The sequence below is a fragment of the Cavia porcellus genome, unplaced genomic scaffold (assembly GCF_034190915.1).
Source record: "Cavia porcellus strain 051 isolate PalLab524CR breed Dunkin Hartley unplaced genomic scaffold, mCavPor4.1 scaffold_11, whole genome shotgun sequence".
In the NCBI taxonomy this organism is placed as follows: Eukaryota; Metazoa; Chordata; class Mammalia; order Rodentia; family Caviidae; genus Cavia; species Cavia porcellus.
This window is the reverse complement of record NW_026947494.1, coordinates 58,434,584-58,454,804: the sequence shown is the minus strand read 5'-3', so window position 1 is coordinate 58,454,804 and position 20,221 is coordinate 58,434,584. Positions and strand designations below refer to the sequence as shown.

At 46.1% G+C, this 20,221-nt stretch overlaps 2 protein-coding genes across 7 annotated transcripts in view; one reads left to right on the top strand and one right to left on the bottom strand.

Annotated features, from left to right (window-relative positions):
- The window catches only part of Smn1 (survival of motor neuron 1, telomeric), a 103,882-nt gene that overhangs the window by 28,238 nt on the left and 55,423 nt on the right, over positions 1-20,221 (top strand). For 5 of the 6 annotated variants that reach the window (XR_010050549.1, XR_010050548.1, XR_010050547.1 and 2 more), the window contains one exon: positions 2,538-5,006. The exons of the other annotated variant lie outside the window; for it this stretch is intronic. The gene's annotated coding sequence lies outside the window, so the exon portion shown is untranslated. Of the gene's footprint in view, positions 1-2,537; positions 5,007-20,221 lie in introns of those variants that run through there. 6 annotated transcript variants of the gene reach the window in all.
- Positions 287-4,399, bottom strand: Naip (NLR family apoptosis inhibitory protein; the record flags this gene model as incomplete). Its single annotated transcript, XM_023565779.2, is given in 12 exon segments — positions 287-2,372; positions 2,375-2,545; positions 2,548-2,775; positions 2,778-3,214; positions 3,328-3,460; positions 3,463-3,587; positions 3,589-3,688; positions 3,691-3,779; positions 3,781-3,859; positions 3,862-3,897; positions 3,900-4,092; positions 4,094-4,399. Coding segments are annotated over 12 exon segments (2,172 nt in total), but the record flags the coding sequence as incomplete, so codon positions are not given.

The window sequence follows — 20,221 nt, the reverse complement described above, 5'->3', positions numbered from 1 at the left end:
CAACAATCTGATGTAGAGAGGAAGTTAGGATTTGGGAAGCACTTAGAATGGTTCCTAGCAGATAGTAAAAGCTCAAGATTTACAACTAGCCCTCTGCTTTGTAAGGAGAGAGTGCTGTGCCCACAGTATCCATGGGGACAGACTAAACCCTCAGACCCACACAAGTTCTTCTCTTTTTTTTTTGGTACCACATAGAGAGATGCTGTTTCAAATGAAAAAACAAAAATCACTGGCTATGTAACTTTTCCAACTACTGCAAAAACAAATAAATCCAAGTGCCATCCTTACCTAGTTGGAAGCTTCACACCCATTTGAAACTTGGATCAGTAATTTCTCCATATGATGGAGGTTTGGGAATTCATCAGGAAAGAGAGAAAAAATATCCAGACTGCTGTCCAGATTCACCGACAGTTCTCTCAGGCATGGGAACTTGTCCAGGTTAGGGAAGATTTGGTCTGCAGAGAAGCATGGTTTTCCATGATTGACCTAACAATTTCCAAGTGGAAAATCTGAAACTATCATTTTGACCCGACAACTACTTTCACATTGTCAGGTGAAGACCACCAGACACCATACAGCTCTTTTTTTTATTTTTTATTTTTAGAATCAAGATCTTGTTGCACAGTTCAGGCTGGACTTGAACTCACTATATAAAAGCCAGACTGGCTATGAAATCACAGAGATCCTCCTGCCTCAGCCTCCTGAGTGCTGAGATTATAGGTGTGTGCTAACATGCCCTGGAAAACATTCATTTTAGTAAGGATATATACAAAGAATTGTCTGTAGCACTCACCAAGTATGTACCATCTGGGAAGCCCTGTGTTACTCTCTGTACTCACAAACATAAGTAAGATATCTCCCCCACCAACAGTGTAGGAACAACAGGATTTCCATGGCAAAAAAAATCAAATTGGACTTCCTACTTAACTCATATCTAACTTAAAATGCGTCAGTGATCAAAAGAGCTAAAACCATTCAACTCTTAGAAGAAAACATAGGGGCAAATCTTCATGACCTTGCATATGACATCAAAAGCACTAGCAAAGAAAAAATGATAAATTAGACTATATCAAAATTAAAAACTTGCCAAGTGTGGTGGCACATGCTTGTAATCCTAGCACTTAAGAAGCTGAGGCAGGAGGACTGTTGAAAGTTCCAGGCCAGCCTGGGCTCCATAGTGAGACCCTGTCTCAAAAAGACAAAAAAAAAAAAAAAAAAAAAAAAGGCCTGGCCTGGTGGCATATGCCTGTATCGCAGCACTCAGGAAGCTGAGGCAGGGAAACTGTTGTGAGTTCAAGACCAGCTTTGGCTCCAAAGTGAATTCAAGGCCAGCCCGAACTGCATAGCAAGACCCTGTCTCAAAAAGACAAATAAATAAATATATAAAACTAAAATAAAATATCATTTACAACATTGTTTTAAAAAATCCCACTAGTACCTAGGAATAAATTTAATGAAAGAAGGGGAACATTGGGCCAGGGATTTAGCTCGCGCATGAGCGCCTGCCTAGCAAGAGTGCAGCAGTGAGTTCAACCCTAGATACCAAAAAAAAAAAAAGATGGGGAAAGTTGATATTGAAAACTCAAATTACAGGTGCGTGCCTGTAACCCAAGCAGTTGGGAGGCTGAGGCAAGAGAATGATTGCAAATTCGAGGCCAGCCTGGGCTACATGACCCTCTCAAAAAATAACAACAACAACAAAAGACAAATAAAAAAAAAACAATAAAGGAGAGACCTTGCTCTTGAGGAAGCCACGCCCTTTTTTTCATTAGTCAGCTGGGACAGGAGAAATTTTCAAGCATCATCTACAAATAGGTCATTATTTACTAACAAGTAATTTAGAAAAGTAATTTATATCTGCTTACTAAGGGTCCTTAATGAAATATTTTAAATTAAATATTGACATCCATGTTTTGTTAATTTTATTAACCAGAAGATGCTCAGGTTCAAATAATCTGAGTTATTTGAAAACCATTCTATTATTCAGGGGCCTGTCATTCATTTATACTGCTAGCCCCCAAATGAGTGAAAGTTTATATTTCTACTATCAAAGAGGATTTAGGGGCTTATGGCTTTAGAGGCACACATCACCCAAAGCTAAGCCTGAGAAAGTAGAATGGCCAGCAGGAGCGTGCTCCGGAAGGCGGCCAGGCTACCTGGGAACTTGGCTGAGCCTGAGATGTCCAGGGACTCCAGTGCGGGCAGGGCGAGCAGCAGCTCCCGCTCCGCGGCGCTCAGCAGCTCGTCCATGCGCAGGGTGACCTTGGTGACCGCGGCCCTGCTGGGCTCCAGCGCCGGCCAGATGCTCTCCAGGAAGCCGCTGCTCTCCTCCACGCGGAGCTCAACGTGCTGGGCGGCGGCGAAGGCAGCGTGAGCGCCTGGAGCACTGCGGGACTTGTGGCGCCCTGGTGGACGGCGCGCAGCTGCAGCAGCGGGAGCTCCTGCGGCCTGGGGGAGAGCCGCCAGTAGCCGCGGGAGAGGACCAGCGGTGGCTATAGCTGGAGCCGCTACTAACTCCGGATGTTCTCCTCTTTCAGCGCGAGTCCCGCTCCCATTGCTCCAGAGTCTCAAAGGCCGAAGCATAGTCCTCATCTATTGTTGGCATCTGGGACCTGTCAAAACATCTTTCCAAGATTTCACTGTCTGGGCTGCATCTCTGCTTGCTGCCTAGTAGAAAGACCGTGATACTTTTCCGCATTTGGAGACTTTCTGGTTAATCAAAGAAGTACTGTGAGTTAAGTACCCTCAACGGCAGAGATCTCCCTTGAAGGAATTCAAAATAAATGGAGCACATGCAGCAACAGTACTGCTTTTATAAGCAATGCTCAGGGCAAAATCCAATAAAAATTCTGATAGCAGCAAAAAGCACTGCTCTGGACACACCTGCCACAATGACCTGAACATTTGTGCATCCAGCCTCATTTCCTCTTCCTGCTTTGAGGGGTCACTGTTTGGGGGCGGATGTCCCAGTGACTCTTTACTTGCTAAATGGAGCAAATGAGATACCATCTTTGGCCCCACTTTTGTTGAAGGGTAGCTGGAGACATACTTTAAAAAATCGTGATAGGAACACACAGCCAGCAGGGGTGAGTTAATTTGTTTCAAATAATAAAGTCCCAAATCTTGATCTTCCTTTCTGTCTGAATCCAGCAGTTCGCTCAACCTCTTTCCAGCAAGAAATTTTTGAAATGCAGGATTTAAAAACTGATAGACTAGGGCTGGGGATTTAGCTTAGTGGCATAAGCGCCTGTCTGGCAAGTGACAGGTCATGAGTTCAATCCCCAGTACCACAAAAAAAAAAAAAAAAAAAAAAAAAACTGATAGACTGGTCTCAGCCTCTGGGCTGTGAACCTGCTCATCAAGTACATGGTGAGATCCTCGTCCTCATCAACCCCTGCTTCTGCAAGGTCATCATCACTAAACTCGAAACGAGATGAGAAAAACCCTTTCAGGGCCAGATTCCACAGGAGGACACAGTGGCTCTGAAAAGCTCAGCCTGAGTTTTGTGCTTTAAGAAAAGCCATTCCATATAGGCCTTGAAAACAGCCACGTGGTCGAGAGACTGAGTGAAAGGGTACCGCAACCAGTAAGCACAGTGCCACCGCAAAGAGAGGGGTTTTGTAAATCCCCTGGATGTGCGGGTTCTTCCCAAAACACACCAGGAGCTTCCGCAGCTGGGGCTGGTCGCCTGGAAAAGCCGCCGTAATACACAGAAGGTGCTGTAAAAGGGGAACTCCCTGATCTCCAGAACTATATCTAGGTGCTGACGGATGTCCCTGCCCGTTTGTATGGACGGCAATTAGTCGGCAGGACCTGGACAAGTGGCTTCTGTGGATCAGTGTTTCCATGATGGGGACCCTGAGGCCCTTGCTCTGTAGTCATCCAGCAGGAATAAGACTGGTTCCCTAACTGCCGTGTCATGTGCCGCAGGCTTGTCTCACTCACTGTGCCTTCTGTCGCTAGGAGTTGGTCACAGATGACATGGGCCAGCCCTTGGTCTGGGGTGATGGAACCCAGGGACAGATAGAAGACCAGCTGGAACCTGTTCAGCAGGGGACAGCACCCCAACGCCCAGAGAAAGGTGATCTTTTTTTAGGAGGACCATCTTCCCACTGCCAGCTTCACCCTCCACACTCATGACAGAGTTCAAGTTGACCAAGACCTCGGGCAATGTCAGGGGCTCCTGCACAGGACTGCTGACACACTTGGCCGTGAGGGCCAGCTCGCACCCCAGGAGATGATCAGAGGGGAGGTCAGAAGGGCTCTCAAGCAGTGACAAGTGGCGGAAACGGGCCCTGGTGTAGATGGCTCTCAGCTGCTCACTCAGACTCTTTGCCTCTGCAAACCATGGGGCTTCCTGCTGGGCCACCTCTGTGGAGAGAAGGAAGCGGGGGTGGATTCATAGCCACTTTTCTCTCAATCCCAGTCCTGTACTCTTCTTGCCCTACCATGATGCCCATCCACCATGAGTGGATTGGGACCTTCCATGACCATCTGTGTTCTCCCTGCTTTTCCCACAAAATCATAAAGTGGGGAGCATATGCTCATGCACCCTCCTTGACCCCAGAACTCAGGCAGAATGTGTGTTTCTTAGGAACACCAAGGGATCTCGCACTTAAGACTCTCAGGGAAGTAGCCTGCTGCACGATTTGTGTCCCAGATGCTGAGGCCTCTGGCTCCGTCTAGAGAGCCCATAACACCCAGCTTTCACACACAGAGCTGTGCTCTCCATCCTGGTGCCTCTCCTCCAGGAACTCTTGCAATGATTATAAATATTTTTTCTTTTCAAATTCCTACCAACAAACATATTTACACACACATACAGACCCGCTGGCCAACTCCCAAATTCTTACCTGGCATTAAAGAACTTGCTGTTGTGGGATCTTCGAGCTTGCTTTCACCTGTGGTCTCCTTTAAAAAATAAAATTCTCTATTAAGTCAAAACCTGCCTAAAAGAGGGGGAAATCATATCATCATTGGGAACAAATAAACATCCTTTAAACATAGTCTGCTCTTGGGTATTTATGCTGACTTGAGGGAGAGGGATGTTGGAACTAGATCATCTGCAAGGGTGTGTATGTTCCAGTCTGATACACAGGAGGTGCAGCCCAGTGAGCACGGTCCAGGGAATCAGAACTGCAGTCTAGAGCAAGCAGGCCCCAAGAAAAGCATTATGTAGAGCCTCTGTCCTTAGTTTTCTGCCATATGCTTGTTATCACACACCTGGGATGCAGAAAAGTTGTGTTTTCTCCTTTAAACACTAAGCTGTTTACATGCCCCACACTTTCTTCTTCCATGTCATCCTTCTCTCTTTTTTATGTCGGATATGTAATGCACAGGCATAGAGGATGAGGGCTGAGAGAGGCACATCTCACAGTGTCATAAAAACTGCCACCGCTTATGAACCACTAAAGATCTCCATATCGCTTTTTAAAGATTAGGTGTTGGTGTGCTGTGGTTTGGATCTAAAATGCCTCTCACCAGTCTCATGTTCAGAGGTGGGCCTGGCTGGGGGGGCAGGTCCCTGGTGACATACCCAAAAGGTGTATTCTTTTGTTGTTGTGTTTGTTTTTTGTATTATGAGCCAGGGTCTCACTCTGTAGTGCAGGCTGGCCTTGAACTCACTATGCAGCCCAGGCTGGTCTTCAACTCACAGTGATCCTCCTGCCTCAGGTTCCTGAGTGCTAGGATTACAGGTGTGCCCCACTATGCCTGCTGACGTGCCACTTCTGTCTTGGAGCCAGCAGAACATGCATGGAACCCACTGAAACTGTGACTGAAAATGAATCTCCCTTGTCTAAACTGTAAGGGTCAAGAATTTTGTCCTAATGATGGAAAAGTGACTGCTACAGTATGTTTTATTTTGTTTGCCATAATGGATGGGACTCAGGGCCCCAAACATACTGAGAAAGTGCTGGACCACCAGCATACAGCCCTATCCTTTTCTCTCACTTTGAAACAGGGCCTTGCTGAATTGCCCAGTGTGTTGTCAAACCCTCGATCCTCTCAACTCAGCTCCTAAATAGCTGAAATTACATGTCTGCTGCCATACCTAACTCCAATGGATTTCTAAAATTCACAAATATAAAAGATGCACCAAGTGAAGAGAATGGTGTTTGTTCTCTTGTTTTGGATGACAAACATATCTACCACACAGCCTTAAAATAGGGCGGTGTGCATATATTTATCAAATTGATAGTGGCTGAAATCTCAGAGAACTGTTAGGATTTCTCAGTTTAAAGGGGTCAGTCTAGTATCTGGTCATTTCCTTTTACTATTTTTAAATTTTTTTAAAATCCATTTTGCTTGAGAATAAAAAGAAAGAGAAGAGGAAGAAGAAGGAGGAGGAAGAGGAAAGAAAAGAGGAGGAAAACTACAACAAGATTTCAAAACATCAATCAGGGGACAACAATAGTACATATACTGCACACTCTCATCCCTAAATCATTCATAATTTATTAAAGATACATCTTCCCAGCCCTGAAAAAGGCCAAAGAGGAAGTTTGACCTTACTGGCCTCTAAATAAACATCAAAGATGGGATCCATGTAGCCTGATGCTGTTCAATTCTAAACGTCCAGGCCTCAATGCCAAATGCCCTGAGCACTCATTCAGGAAGCCAGGAATCACATCCTCCCGATACTTCATGGTAACCCCAGCTGCACTTTGTACACAGAAGGTGCTTGGTAGATATCTGGAGAATTTATGTGTTTACTTACTTACACCGAGTGATTCCTGTTCAAAGCAGTTTTCAATCACCCAGTCACATACCATTATCTCAGGAGTTCACCACAGCCCTTGAGGTCGCGAATCACTTCTGCAGAGGACTTCATATTTTGGAGAAATGGACAACTAAACATGGAAGTTAAAAAAGTATAAAAAGGTATGCAATTAAACACTTGTACTATAAAACACTATTAGAGTTTTCATGACAACCAGTAAGTCTAAAACCAGCATTTTCAGTGACTGTCAGTGTCACTGTCACACAGGGTGTTTAGATGTGGCTCTGAGCAACAGGAGTGTGTGGAGCTGTGATGCGGGGTGATGCTGCCCAGGGCTGATGAAGGAGTGCGTGTGTAACTTTCGTTCAGGAAGCCTGCCATAATGAACTAAAGAAGCAAAAATAGAGAAGACTACATCTGTGCACCCTGGAACAAACAGGGCATTAGTGGGAAAACTGGCAAAACACAAAGTAATATAGATTTTTTTTAAAAGACAGGGTTTCACTATGTAGCTGGCCTTCAACTCATTTATGTAGTCCAGGGTGGCCACGAACTCACAGTGATCCTCCTGCCTCAGCCTCCCGAGTGCTAGGATTACAGGCATGTGCCATCACACCCCGCTAGTAACTCTTAATTTAGAGAAATGTACCATGGTAGTATAATATTGGCACTGGAGGAAACTAGGTCATATACAGAAAGTATTGTACTTTTTCTATAAGTCTAAGCTATGCTCAAACTAACAGTTAATTTTTGACAACTCCATCAATATCAAAACCGAAGAATGGCTACAAACATACTCCCTGAAACTATTTGCCAGACACCACAAAATCAGGACACAAGTTTCCTCTAAACTCAGGGGTGTGGTCTGCATGAGGATCCAGAAGTCAGTGTTCACACAGACGGGGAGTACAGAGGTGAGCAGGGATGGTGAAAGGGAACGACCCGGAGAACCACAGAGCAGGGGCTGAAGCACGAGTACGCTTCCCGTCTGTTTTCCTTTGCTTTGTTGGAGAAACCTATTTCCCACATCTAAAAACGGCCACGTGAAAAGTCAGGCCCTGGAGAGGCATACCGGAATAGAGCCTTAGATACAGAAAGCAAAAAGTAGGACCCCTCATGTTTCTGTCTAAAGTCAGCCCTGTGAAGTCCCATCAAGTAAAAGGACTATGAGAGAAAGTACAATAAAAACCTTTTCCTAAAAATAAAAGCCAGTAAAGAGGCAAGTGTGTTGATGCACACCTCTAATTCCAGCAATCTGGGTGGCTGAGGCAGGAGAAACACAAATGCAAGCCCAGCCAGGGTGACCTAGCAAGACCTCGTGTCAAAGTAAAACATTAAAAGAGCTGGGGCTGTAGGTCAGTGCAAAAGCCCTGGGTTCAATCCCCCCAAAAGCAATGAAGTGAGTTGCCAGCAGAAGCATACCGGAAGTGTGCCACAGGTAATGTTCAAGGAAGCTCTTCAGTTAGAAGGAAGAGGACGTCACACAAAAACCTGGCTCTACCCGAAGGGATTACAAGGGCCTGGCTGGTCATTACGCAGTGCTCAAGACTCCTCAAGAAGATGAAAATGGTGGGCTAGTCACTAGTTTGACTGGCCAGGGGTGGTGGCGCACACCTGTAACCCAGCACTCCAGGGCTGAGGCAGGAGAATCCCTGTGAATTGGAGGCCAGCCTGGGCTACACAGTGAGTTCAAGGCCAACGTGAATGGCATTATGAGACTGTTTTAAAAAAATAGGTTGATTTATTTGAGAGGATTTGAAACATCTGGGAGGATTTGAAGATGATTAGTGCTAAGTGCAAAAAGACCTAAGAAGAGGAAATAGTTGTTGATGAGGATATAAAGAATTTAGAACCTTCATACTTTTCTAGTGAAAACTTGAAATGGTGGAAAAGTTTCATAAAAACATTAAACTCAGAATTAACATTATAACCAAGCAATTCCACTAGTGTATTCAAAAGCATTGAATACAAGTACCTAAGCAGATACTTGTAATCAGCACTATTCACAATATCCAAAAGGCAGAAATAACCAAATGTCCATGAATGAGTGGAGAAACAAAATATAGTGTATTCATATGGAATATTATTTAACCAAAAAAGAATGAAACGCTGATATACGCTATGACAGAGATAAGCCTCAAAATGAAATACTAAGTGAAAGAAACGAGACACATAATATATTGTATGCTTGCATTCATGTGAACTATCCAGGATGGGACAGTCCAGAGACATGAAGCAGATTAGTGTCTGCTACAGGCTAGGTAGGCCCGGACAGGTGTGGAAGGGTAAGAAGTGGCTGGCCAATTGTTTTGGAGTGATGAAAATATTTGGATTTAAGTGGATAAGGCACAACATTGCAAATGTGAACACCAATGAACTGTGCACTTTAAAGTGGTTAATAAAGAAGCGTATTTCCTACAAAATAAAAAAGATGGACAGGAAGAGAAGTAACCATTTACTACAAGCTTCAACTCTTCATAGCACTAGTGTGGTTACAATAGCATTAACACGAAAGGAAAAATAACAATCTAACTGAAACCCAGACAGAGCTATGATGAGAGGGCTGGGCAAGACAGAGTCCCGGAGCAAGGGGACAAAGAGATAAAGATGCACCCTTCGTAGTGTAAAGCACAGGAGTGGGTAAGACTTGGTTCACAGCTAAAACAGGGAGACAGAAAAACTGCGGATGCATGAAGTCACGGGCCCTAGACATCCACCGTGTTCACCTGGGGAAGTATTTGGTATGATCTGCCAAGGGGCCATCCCCTTCCTGCCAGTTTTTCATGCATCCTCCACAGGAAAAGCTCTGTACTTCATCCTCCACCCCTGTGTGGAAGGAGAGCTGATTAGTATTTGGGGCACGTGTCTTCACTGACTGACATGCTGGTCACAACCACCAGGCCTTTATTAGACAATGGGCTGTGTAAGGCTGTTGGTCCAAGATTTTGTCATCAGCATGGTCACCCAATGCGTCCCGTACTGTATGTTTTAATAAACACTCTTGCCCTGCCTGCCACCCAGGCAATGGAGAGATTTGCAGCCAGCACCTAGAAGAGACGCTCCATGGGGAAGAGATTTTTATCTATCCTTCACTCTAACAAATGTCATGAGCCCAAGACAGTTCCTAGCATTTCTTTGGCAATCAGTATTTTTTTTTCTGGTGTACCAGGAATCAGACTCAGGACCTTCCGTTTGACAGGCAGGTGCTTATGCCACTGAGCTATATCCCAAGCCTGGGATTATTTAATGAATAAGTTAGAAAAAACAGATCTGGAGCTCAGGGAAATTAAAAAAAAACATAATAAGCAAATACAACACATATCAGCAACTTCATGCAGAATTACTTGCTCTTACCACACCATTGCGGCATTTATTCCCTGGATACAGGACTGAGCTCCTTGTGGGACTGTATTTCTTGGAGGGAAGCCAGTGTTTGGTTCTGCAAGACCCCAAATTGGAACCCTTCATCTTCCTCCCACACTTGGACCCTGGCAGTTCTGAACAGCTGGGGCAAAGCCCCGCTTTGTAAAATTATGAGGTCCTGGAGCATTCAGGACCCTGAACAAGTCAGACATAGAATGTGTGGGGAGAGGATGAACACTCAGGAAAGGGGCCTGGAGAAAGCCTGCCGCGCACAAAATAGGCAGCCAGCACATGCAGCAAGGGCAGAGTGCTCACTCTCCAAAGGCTGGAGATTGTGAGCCATTAAGATTTGTAGGCCAATCAGGTATGTTCGTTAGGGTCAGGGATAGAGCTCAGTAGCACAAGATCCCGAGTTCAATTCCCAGTACAAAAAAAAAAAAAAAAAATGTCTGTTAAAGTAGGAGCTGCACTTTCCAATCCAGACCTGCTTTGGTGTGTCTGCACCTCCATGATTTCCCCACCAGAGAGCCTGTGGTATCTCAGGGTGCACCTGGTCTGACAAGGACCAGCAGGGTACCTAGGATGGCATGCCATGCCCTCCCTGTTCCCTTCAGGCAGAGACCTTGCAGAGGGGACAGGCTTTGGGGATGAACAGTGGAGCAGCCACTCTTAGTACAGAGAACTGATGGAAGGTGCTGCGTGCTTTGGAATCATAGCATGAATTCTGTGCTGAGTGGCTGAGCTGGAGGTTGGGGAACTCCTTGGGACTAGAGCGAAGCCAGTCCCAAGAACCTGGAATGCCAGAGGCAGACCATGGAAACAAGGTGTCTTCTAGCTCAGTGACATATCAGCAGGTATCCGCCTTGGTTTCCTCCCTGTTAACTACAGCACAGCTCTGAGAATGTGTCACTTTCAGTGTTCTTAGCAAAACACTGAGACTTTGCACTTTTGGCCCCTTCGTGGGCCTTTCCCCTTTTTACCATGACTCAGATGGTGCTGAGTTGTCACTGCCTCTTCATCAGAGAAGCCAGGTCCCACCCAGTCCCAGCTCTTTTCTCGGTGTCTTGTGTTTTCTTAATCTCCTGTGGTTTCCTCTTAGGACCCCGCTGGCTGTGCGGGCCTTGGCAGAAATCACTGGCTTTCTCCTCTGAACTGAATGTGGCAAAGACTGCTATCCACACCTCCCAGTCTCTCCCATTCTTCCACAGCAACAGGAGCCTCAATCTCAACAGGGCACATCACCACCCAGGGAAAACGTGAGGTTTCCCAGTTCACCTTTTCTTTTTCTTTACTTGTGTTTAGACAGGATCTTGTCATGTAGTTCAGGCTGGCCTTGAACTCACTATGTAAACTCAGAGTCATGGCAATTCTCCTGTCTCAGCCTCCTGAGAGCTGGGATTACAGGTGTGTGCCACCACATCCAGCTCCCAGCTCTGCTTTATAGGTGCATAACGCCACCTAACTAAACTGTGGTTAAGGAAATATAAACAGAAATGTGACTTTTAAAGCAGAAGTACGGGACAAGCAGCAGGGAGAATACTATACAGAAAGGAAGTGACTTGATAGTCATCGCAAACAGATGTCACGTACTTAGTGTTCATCTGGGTTAGGCTTTCAAGTCTGGAGTTTCATGTCTAAGGGGGAGGGCATTGTGAGAAACAGGGCTTGTCTTTTCTGTCAAAGCACAAGGCCAAAACAACTCCATTTGGGGTTTAAATGTTCTTGCCTCCCCCCACCCCATTAATCTCCTGAGCTCTGAGAAACGGTGACTACTTACCTTCTCCCCAAACACAGCTGGTTTCCAAGATGAGAACCAAGGACTTGTGTCCCAAACCCCACACCTGTTCTCTCTGACTTACTGGGAGCGCACCCTCACCCCCCACCTGAATTAGTCAACTGAGAGAGTTCAGTTCAGTCACTGAATTCGAAGGCCAGCTGCTTCTCCTGCCTTCAGGAGAAAAGGGGTGGCCTTTCTTTGTCCTGTGCACCTGGTACTGCGTGCTTGCGGCCTCCTGCAGAAGTAGAGAAAAACCTCGTCGAGATCACTTACCTCGTGTCAGTGCATTCTTTCCAGCCCTGATAATTGAGTCTGAGGCTTATTTTCAGCCACATAGAGAAGAGAGGAGGGCTGGCGATTTAGCTCAGCAGCATAAGTGCCTGCCTTGCAAGCAGGCAGTCGTGAGTTCGATCCCCGGTACCGATAAAAAGGAAAAAAAAAAAAAAAAGAGAGAGAGAGAGAGAGAATAGAGAGGAGACTTAAAAGGGGGCTGACAAAAAGAGGGAAGCTTGTGGACTCTAGATCAATGCAGTGCAGGACACCTAACTCCACACAGGGTCTGAGTGGCCAAGCAGGTAGGTTGGCGAGAGGTGCTGCTCACCTCTAGAAGAGGCCTGCTTTGACCAGGGCTGCCACTGCTGCTGGGGACTCTTGGGGCCAGCTCTTAAAACTGTCCTGTCGGAGCTCCTCATTGGCGAAGACGCTGTGGTTGTCATAAGCTTGAAGGAAATCAGCAGGTGACAGCAGTGAGTGTTACTGGGCTACAGTGCAGGTTCCCTCTGAATTTACAGACATCAACCCAAGATACCAAGCTGTTCTCAGGATAACAGCGTGAGAAGTGGGAAAGGATGCGGCTGAAGTGAGATTAGCCAAGTGCTAGCACCATGGAAGTTGTTTTGGATATTCTATTACCCTAGTTCTGGATATGTCTGAAATGTGCCATAATGAAGCACATCTTGAAATTACTGCCTTACCATCTAGCACCAGAATAAAACATGGAAAAGCTAGAGGAAATTCTCTCCTTCTAAGGTCAGTGTCATGACTGAGAAAGACGATTTGTCCCCAGAAGTGCCCTTAAGAAAGGCAGTAGGGCCTCCTGTGAATCAGCAGAGGCCATGCTGGGTCTGCCAAGAGCACATCAAGAAGCAGCCAGCTTGCCCTTCCCGTAAGCCATGCAAACAGTGCGGGGCCCAGGAAGAGAGATGCCAGATTGCCCCTCCTGTGAGTCAACTGGCACGTGGGCTGAGAATCAAAAAGCGCCCCCATCATAAGCCAGAGACTGGCTCAGAGGACAGGCTGAGCTGATAGCAACTAAGGTACAAAAACAACCGAATGCTTGTATGGTTTGATTGACCGTGCAGGCCTGGGGCCATCAGTCTGAGCATCTATTAAGAGGTAACAGTATGCAATATAGCAAATATGGGGGATTTCCTTCTGTCTTGTTTTTGAAATCCAATATTGTTCTCACTGCTTTGTTTTGTTCTGGTTTATTTTTATGTTTTATTCAACGTTCTGCTTTGATTGGTTTTATTTGATTTTGCTTTGTTTTATTTGATTTTACCGTGCCTGATGGAATGGACAACTACTGCGAAGATAACAAGATACACTAGGGTAGCCATTGTTAACTTCATATTATCCTGCTGTGAAGCTCTCCATTACTTTCACTGCTTTCTTTTGATTTGTTTTATTTTGTTTTGTTTGGTTTTGTTGGGTTTTACTCTCTTTGAAATAAGAATAAAAGAAAGGCAGCTGGGTTCCTGCTTCTCTGGGTGTTACCATGGGGGCTCCCACAGGCTGCTCCCTTGGGCTGGCCTGGGCTTCAGAGCTGTGGCATCAGGTAGCCCGAGATGGAAGCTGGCTGTATTGCCATCGCCTCACTATTCCCTTCTGTTCTGTTTGGGGCAGACTCTTGCTCCGTAGCTCTCAGGCTGACCTTGAGCTCTCAGTGCTCCGGCCTCAGCTTTCTGAGTGCTGGGATCGCAGGCACATGCTAGATATTTCACAGCTAATGTGAACATTCATTCACTCTTGCCACGCTGCTGAGCCACTTGAGAATGTTTTCACAACACTTTACTCAGGAACTTCAGTTTTTTAGGGAAAGGGTTAGTGGAGGAATCAACCGTAACATATTTCCCTGGGCTCATCCTTACTAAAAACTGAGTCACTTCGTGAGACCAGAACATAAAAAGGCTGGTGGCTGCAGCTTTGGGTTCAGCCCTCAGTACCAAACAAGAACATGGAACACAATGGGGAGCAAGAAAGCAAAAGAAGAAATAAACAAGCAAAGCCTTTGGAATACGCCTGCGTTTTTACCTGATGCCACAGGTAATTCTCTTTTGACCCAGGAATTCACAAAATGCTTTCTCTGAGGAAAAATAAATATATATTACTAATTGTTTAGCTTAGTTGATACACACCTATCTAGGAATAAGACCTGATACCATTCCTCTCCTGCCATGAAGAGTTTCGTTAGGCAGAATAGCAGAGTTGTTAAAGAAGCATATCCTTAATTGAATTAGGGAATTTTTAAAATTTTTTGAACTGGAAGTTGAACCCAGGCCTTTGCATTGAGTTATCTCCCTTCCCTTTTTTAAAATTTTAAGGCAAAGTTTCACTAAATTGTTAAATTTCTAGGCTAAGCTAAACTTTTGATCCTCCTGCCTCAGCCTTCCAGAGTGCTGGGATTACAAATGCATGGCACCCAGCTAGAAAATGTTTTTAATGCAGTTTAAAACAACAGCAGTGAAAAACAAACAAACAAACAAAAAAAAAAAAACCAACAGCAGTGAAATGTTTACCCGAACTCAGGAGGAAACTACCTGAAGGCCCCTTTTCACAGCTTACAAACAACTGCGTTTGATACCACAGAACTTTGATTAATTAAGAAAGATCTAACAAGGAAAGCGAACTCAGAAGAATCCCTCTGAGATAACTGCACCCAGATTTCTTCCTCCTCTACTTTCCATGCATGTTGTTGTTTTGTTCTATTTTTTTTTTTTTTTAATTTTGAGACAGGGTCTCAAGTCCAAGCTGGCCTTGAATTTGATAGAGTTATTTCCAAAAGATGAAAAATATTAACAAAAGATGAGAAATATAAAATAAAAAGCGGCCTTTATTCTGAGAACACGGAGAGAGATGACCAGCACCCCACCGCTGGCGTCCGGCGATCTCTCCAGCGGACACGTGGCGTGGGGACCTGTAAATAGCCTCGGTTTGGGGTGGAACCTAAGGTGGGCATTAGGGATACACAGGTAGCCCATTGGTCCTAGGTTTGGCGCCATATGTAAATTCCCAGGGGCGGGAAGATGGCGTCACAGGTAACTTCCTAGGGGCAGGGCAAGATGGGGCTTCCTGCTTCCGGTTGTGGCTTTCCTGGCTACAGTGTCCTGTCCAGGCCAAACCTTTCATATCCCGTCTTATGGTTATTATTATGCAAAGGGGCGAAGATTTCTCTCTTTAACTACTTCCTGCTGGCAAAGGGTGCTGTACTGGAGCCTAGGGGAGTTGACGGGATGAAGGTTGATGCCCAGATAGACGCTGGTGCCAGGTGTTTTGGCCAGGACAACTTCACTGGTGAATGCACGTATGTCAGACTGGAAAAACAAAGAGACAAGATGTTATGAGGAGACATGGCACTGTCATATTTAAGGACCCAGGTGAGGTAGAGGGAAAGGTGCCTTTGATTTAGACATATCATTCTATCAGGACCATGTTGAGGTAGAAGCATTTCCACAGTAAGGCAGAATTCTGAAAATTAAACGTGGGGTTAGGAGGAGTGGAGTTATGAGAGGTGATTACTCCCCCATCTGAAAGCATAAAAGTTAAGACGGTAGGTGTATAAAACTTGTCTCTGGTCCAGGAGTTGAACTGGAAAGAATAGGGGGAGCAGGGAAGGCAGTGGCTATACCCGTATAGGGAAGGTAAGGGCTTATGCTTTCAGGGATGTCACGTTTAACCAGACAGCTGAGGGTAGAAAGAACTGCAACTGTTATCATATAGAACATTATGAAGATTATCTTACGCATGATGTGGGAGTCTTTAGGAAAGACTGCCAAGAGTCCTGCTGTAAAAATGATCATTATTAGAATGTAAGAAATTAGGAACCAAAGTGGATAACAAAACATGACTTAGCCTGTTAACTGTGGCTGCGAGGCCTTTGTGAGATGGAGACGGGTAGGCGACAGAAGATGAGATGACCACTCAGAATGATCAGATTTAGGGCTGGGAGGGCACCTCTTAGCCTGAGTGATGTGAAACCAGGATGGCAGTCCAGCAACTTTGATTTAGGCATGGGTCGCTGTAACCTGGTTGTAGTCCTTGGAATGATTTGCTGTAACAGAACTTTAGCAAGTATGAGAAAGGCTTTTATGTATCCTGAAAAAGTATAAACCAAGTGAGAAGACTGGGACCTGCACAAAATAGGCCCTGTTTGTAAATGGCATAGGTTGACCATCAATACCCCATCATAGAGACTGAGGACTTAATATAGCAGCCTGAAAACTCAGGAAGAACTCTGTATATATGGCCTCTATGTCCACAAATATAGAGAATGTCTTACCTGAGACCTTAGTGCGACTTGGAATCTGAGACGGACACCTTAAAGGGGGCTGTTGTTGCCCTGAACTTCCTCAGTCTTCAGCAGCGGATTTTCTGTCGGTGACAAATCTGGCAGTGTCGACATTTCCTATGAGGGCTAGAACTTAGGATGGCTTACCCACTCTCTGGTGGCTAGGACAGTCCAGTAGCCCTGGAGTAAGGTCTCAAAGAATGCCAGGATGGGGCATTTTCTTGCCCAGTATCTTCTGCTGCATTTGAGCGTGGTCCATGGAGGAGGCAGGCAGCTCCACCTTGTGTAGGTTTACCTGTCTCAGAACTCCAAGTGTCACAAGTGTTAAAAATATGAAAAACCATATTAAGATCTCTCTAAGGTTTGAAAGTCAAGTTTTGCCTTTTTGTTTGGGATTTGGACTACAGTAGAATTAAGTAAGTATGCAGGAATTTAATATTGGCATTTTAGATCAGAGAGCAGGCTTTATCTGGATGGCACACCACTTTTTTTAAGGTGCCACATGGAATTAACAAAAAAAGGCTTCAGTCTGCCAAACAAGGATTTAATGGAAACATTTTGCAGTAAAGGTTTAGCAATCTTATGAATAAATCTATCAAAACTGATCTAATACTGTCAAATTCTGAACACATTTACTTTTAAAGTTGTTATTTGTGGTAGTATGAACCAAGACAAATAAAATAAAACTTAGAAGAAAACCCTTGTCTTGAAATAGAGCTAGTGGTTCCCAGCAAAAAGGAATTTATAACCTTAGTTGTTAAACAGGAGATTGGTGAAGGCTTTGATTGATAAACAAGGCTGGTAAAATTATCAGGTGGCCAATAACCTTGATTAAATGGTTTGAGAATTGTGATAAAAAAGCATCTTTTGAGCGGAGCCAAATTGTAGAAAAGCTTGCCTGAGCAGAGCCGCTGAGCTGCTGTTTCGCGGTGCTCTGGCAGAGCACGCCCAGTGGGTGGGGCAAGCGCTGGGATGTAGCGCCCAGGGGCGGGCTCGGATTGCCCCCGGAAACGTGTAAGATGGCAGCGGCCACGACGGCGCATGGGGGAGGGAGGGGCTGGGATGGCGCACGGGGGAGGGGCTGGGAGGCGGCCCGACACAGTGCGCAAAGCTGGAACTGCTTGCAGGGCTCGAGGATTAGAAAGCCAATTTAGGAACACAGCTGGGTTTTGATTAGCTTCCTGGACCTGTTTTAAAAGTTTGTTATAGTTAGTATGCTTGACCTGCTCTGGCACAGCTATAGGCCTAGAGTCATTATCAGCGGTGTTTACCTGTCTGTGATCAGCTTTTTCTCGAACTGCTTGCCACAGCTGATTTTGTTCTTGTGAGCTGAGAGAGGTATTTAGAATCCCATAAACATCCTTAAAATGTAAATCATAACAATTAGTAATAAATTTAAATTGCCTGATATAATTCTGTGAGTCAACAGAAAAGCTACCTAATTTATGGGCAATCTGGGATAGATCAGAAAGGGAAAAAGGCACATGGATGTTAACAAGTTCCTTGGGGCCAGCTTGCTCCCGAAGCGGTAGCAGAGCCTGAGGAGATTCCGGAGCAGAGGGCTTTTGAGCAGCCATCCTTCCGGTAGGCGCATGTGAGCAATCATCTGTAGAGCAGCTACAGAGCTGCTGCCGGTCACCCTGGGAAACATGAGCAGATGGCATCTCACTGTGTGCCTTGCAGCCAGAGGACTGCTGTGGGCAGCACAATGAAGCGTCATGTGCACTGCAACAGGGCAGCTGTTGCAGTTCACAAGAAGAGCCACAAGGAGACTCCCGTTGACAGTGAGGGTCCTGGAAACATGGCGGTGCCTGGGAACATGGCGGCGCCCTGTCGCCATGTGGCCCTCCGGAACATGGTGGCGCCATGCCACGTGGCAGAGGGTTGCAACATGGCGACTGTTCCCCACGCAAGCTGGAACAATCACGCGACCTGCTGGAAGGACACAGCGACCGAGACCTAGTATGGTGGGCGGGTGGTGAGAATGCTGTAGGGGATACAGAATTCTCAGGAGAAGTCGGAGACTGTGAGGAAGCACTAACAGAGGGATCAGAGCCGCTGGGAGAGTTATGGGTCCCTGGAGACGGAGGGGGAGAGGATTGAACATCGGGAGATAACTGCGACACAGAGGAATTAGAGCTGCTGGGAGAGTTATGGGTCCTGGAAGGTGGAGAGGGAGATGATCGCACAGCGGGAGGTATCTGCAACAGAGAGGGATTAGAGCTGCTGAGAGAATCAGGCATAGGGGGAGGAGAGAGAGGTCCAGCGGGAGGTAACGGCAGGGAATGAGTTTGGTGGTAGGCAGGCGGCAGCCGGGAAAACAATGGAGGGCAGGACGGAAAAGTTTGTGGCGCGGTAGGAAAAGTTTGCGGCGCGGTAGAGTTAGCTAAAAGTATCTCAGCGGGAGCACAAGACTTAATGAGAGATGGGCGTGTTCTCAGAATAAGAAAGGCTTGGACATAAGGGAGTTCTAATAACTTGTTGCCAGCTTGACAAAAATCGTACAAGTTCCTGAGAATGCAGGGGTCAAATGTTCCTTTTTTGGGCCAAGGCTTGCCGATAAGCGGATAGGTTGGCCAGACCTCCTGGCAGTAAAAAGTTAGTTGTTTAGTTTTTATGGTACCTTTAATTTTTAGAGTACGTAAATTGGAAATTAGGCATCGTAAAGGCGTCTTTTGGGAGTTAGAAAATACGTTCCCCATGACTGATTCAGGCAAGAAAAAAAAACCGGAGGTCCAGAAAAAGTCGTCACTTATTTGTGGTACCACGCGGCGGCTACGGTTCCAAACTGTAAACTCCAGTCGTCACTGAGAGATTTACGAATGGAGTCTACGTGGGGTCAGTAACAGTTTTGCCCGTGAAAGCGCAAGCCTTTAAGGGAAGTGAGGCATTCTTTCAGTGTGGGCGGTCCCAAAAATCTCTGCTTTGGGCTATCCGAACCCAAAGAACGTGAGAGATTTTGTGGGCGCAGGTTTGCCCAGAAAGAACCCTGCCCTGGGCGGTCCTAAGGACGTGAAAATGCACAGACCCACGCAGACGGGGAGAACATTCCACTGGGGCTGCCCAGTGCGAAAAGTTCCCCGGGGAGTGCTCACCTGAAATCAGTCTGGCCGATGCGGAGTGCAGGCGGCTGGCGACAGGAACGTCTCGGGAGAGGAAAAAGCTCGGGATTAATCCAGGATGGTATCTGGATATCGGCTAGAAGACTCTGGGTATGTGGCCCAAGAGTCAGTTGCCTGCCGATCGAGTCACGGCACCAAATGATAGAGTTATTTCCAAAAGATGAAAAATATTAACAAAAGATGAGAAATATAAAATAAAAAGCGGCCTTTATTCTGAGAACACGGAGAGAGATGACCGGCACCCCACCGCTGGCGTCCGGCGATCTCTCCAGCGGACACGCGGCGTGGGGGCCTGTAAATAGCCTCAGTTTGGGGTGGAACCTAAGGCGGGCATTAGGGATACACAGGTAGCCCATTGGTCCTAGGTTTGGCGCCATATGTAAATTCCCAGGGGCGGGAAGATGGCGTCACAGGTAACTTCCTAGGGGCAGGGCAAGATGGGGCTTCCTGCTTCCAGTTGTGGCTTTCCTGGCTACAGTGTCCTGTCCGGGCCAAACCTTTCAGAATTCACTATATAGCACAGGCTGACCTCAAACAGTGATCCTCCTGCCTCAGCCTTCTGAGTGCAGGGATTCCAGGCATGTGCTACCATGCTTGGCATTCAGCCCATGCTCTTTACAGGGTTTTGGTCTTCTGATTCACATAGCCAATAAATCTTTGTAGTTTCAGCC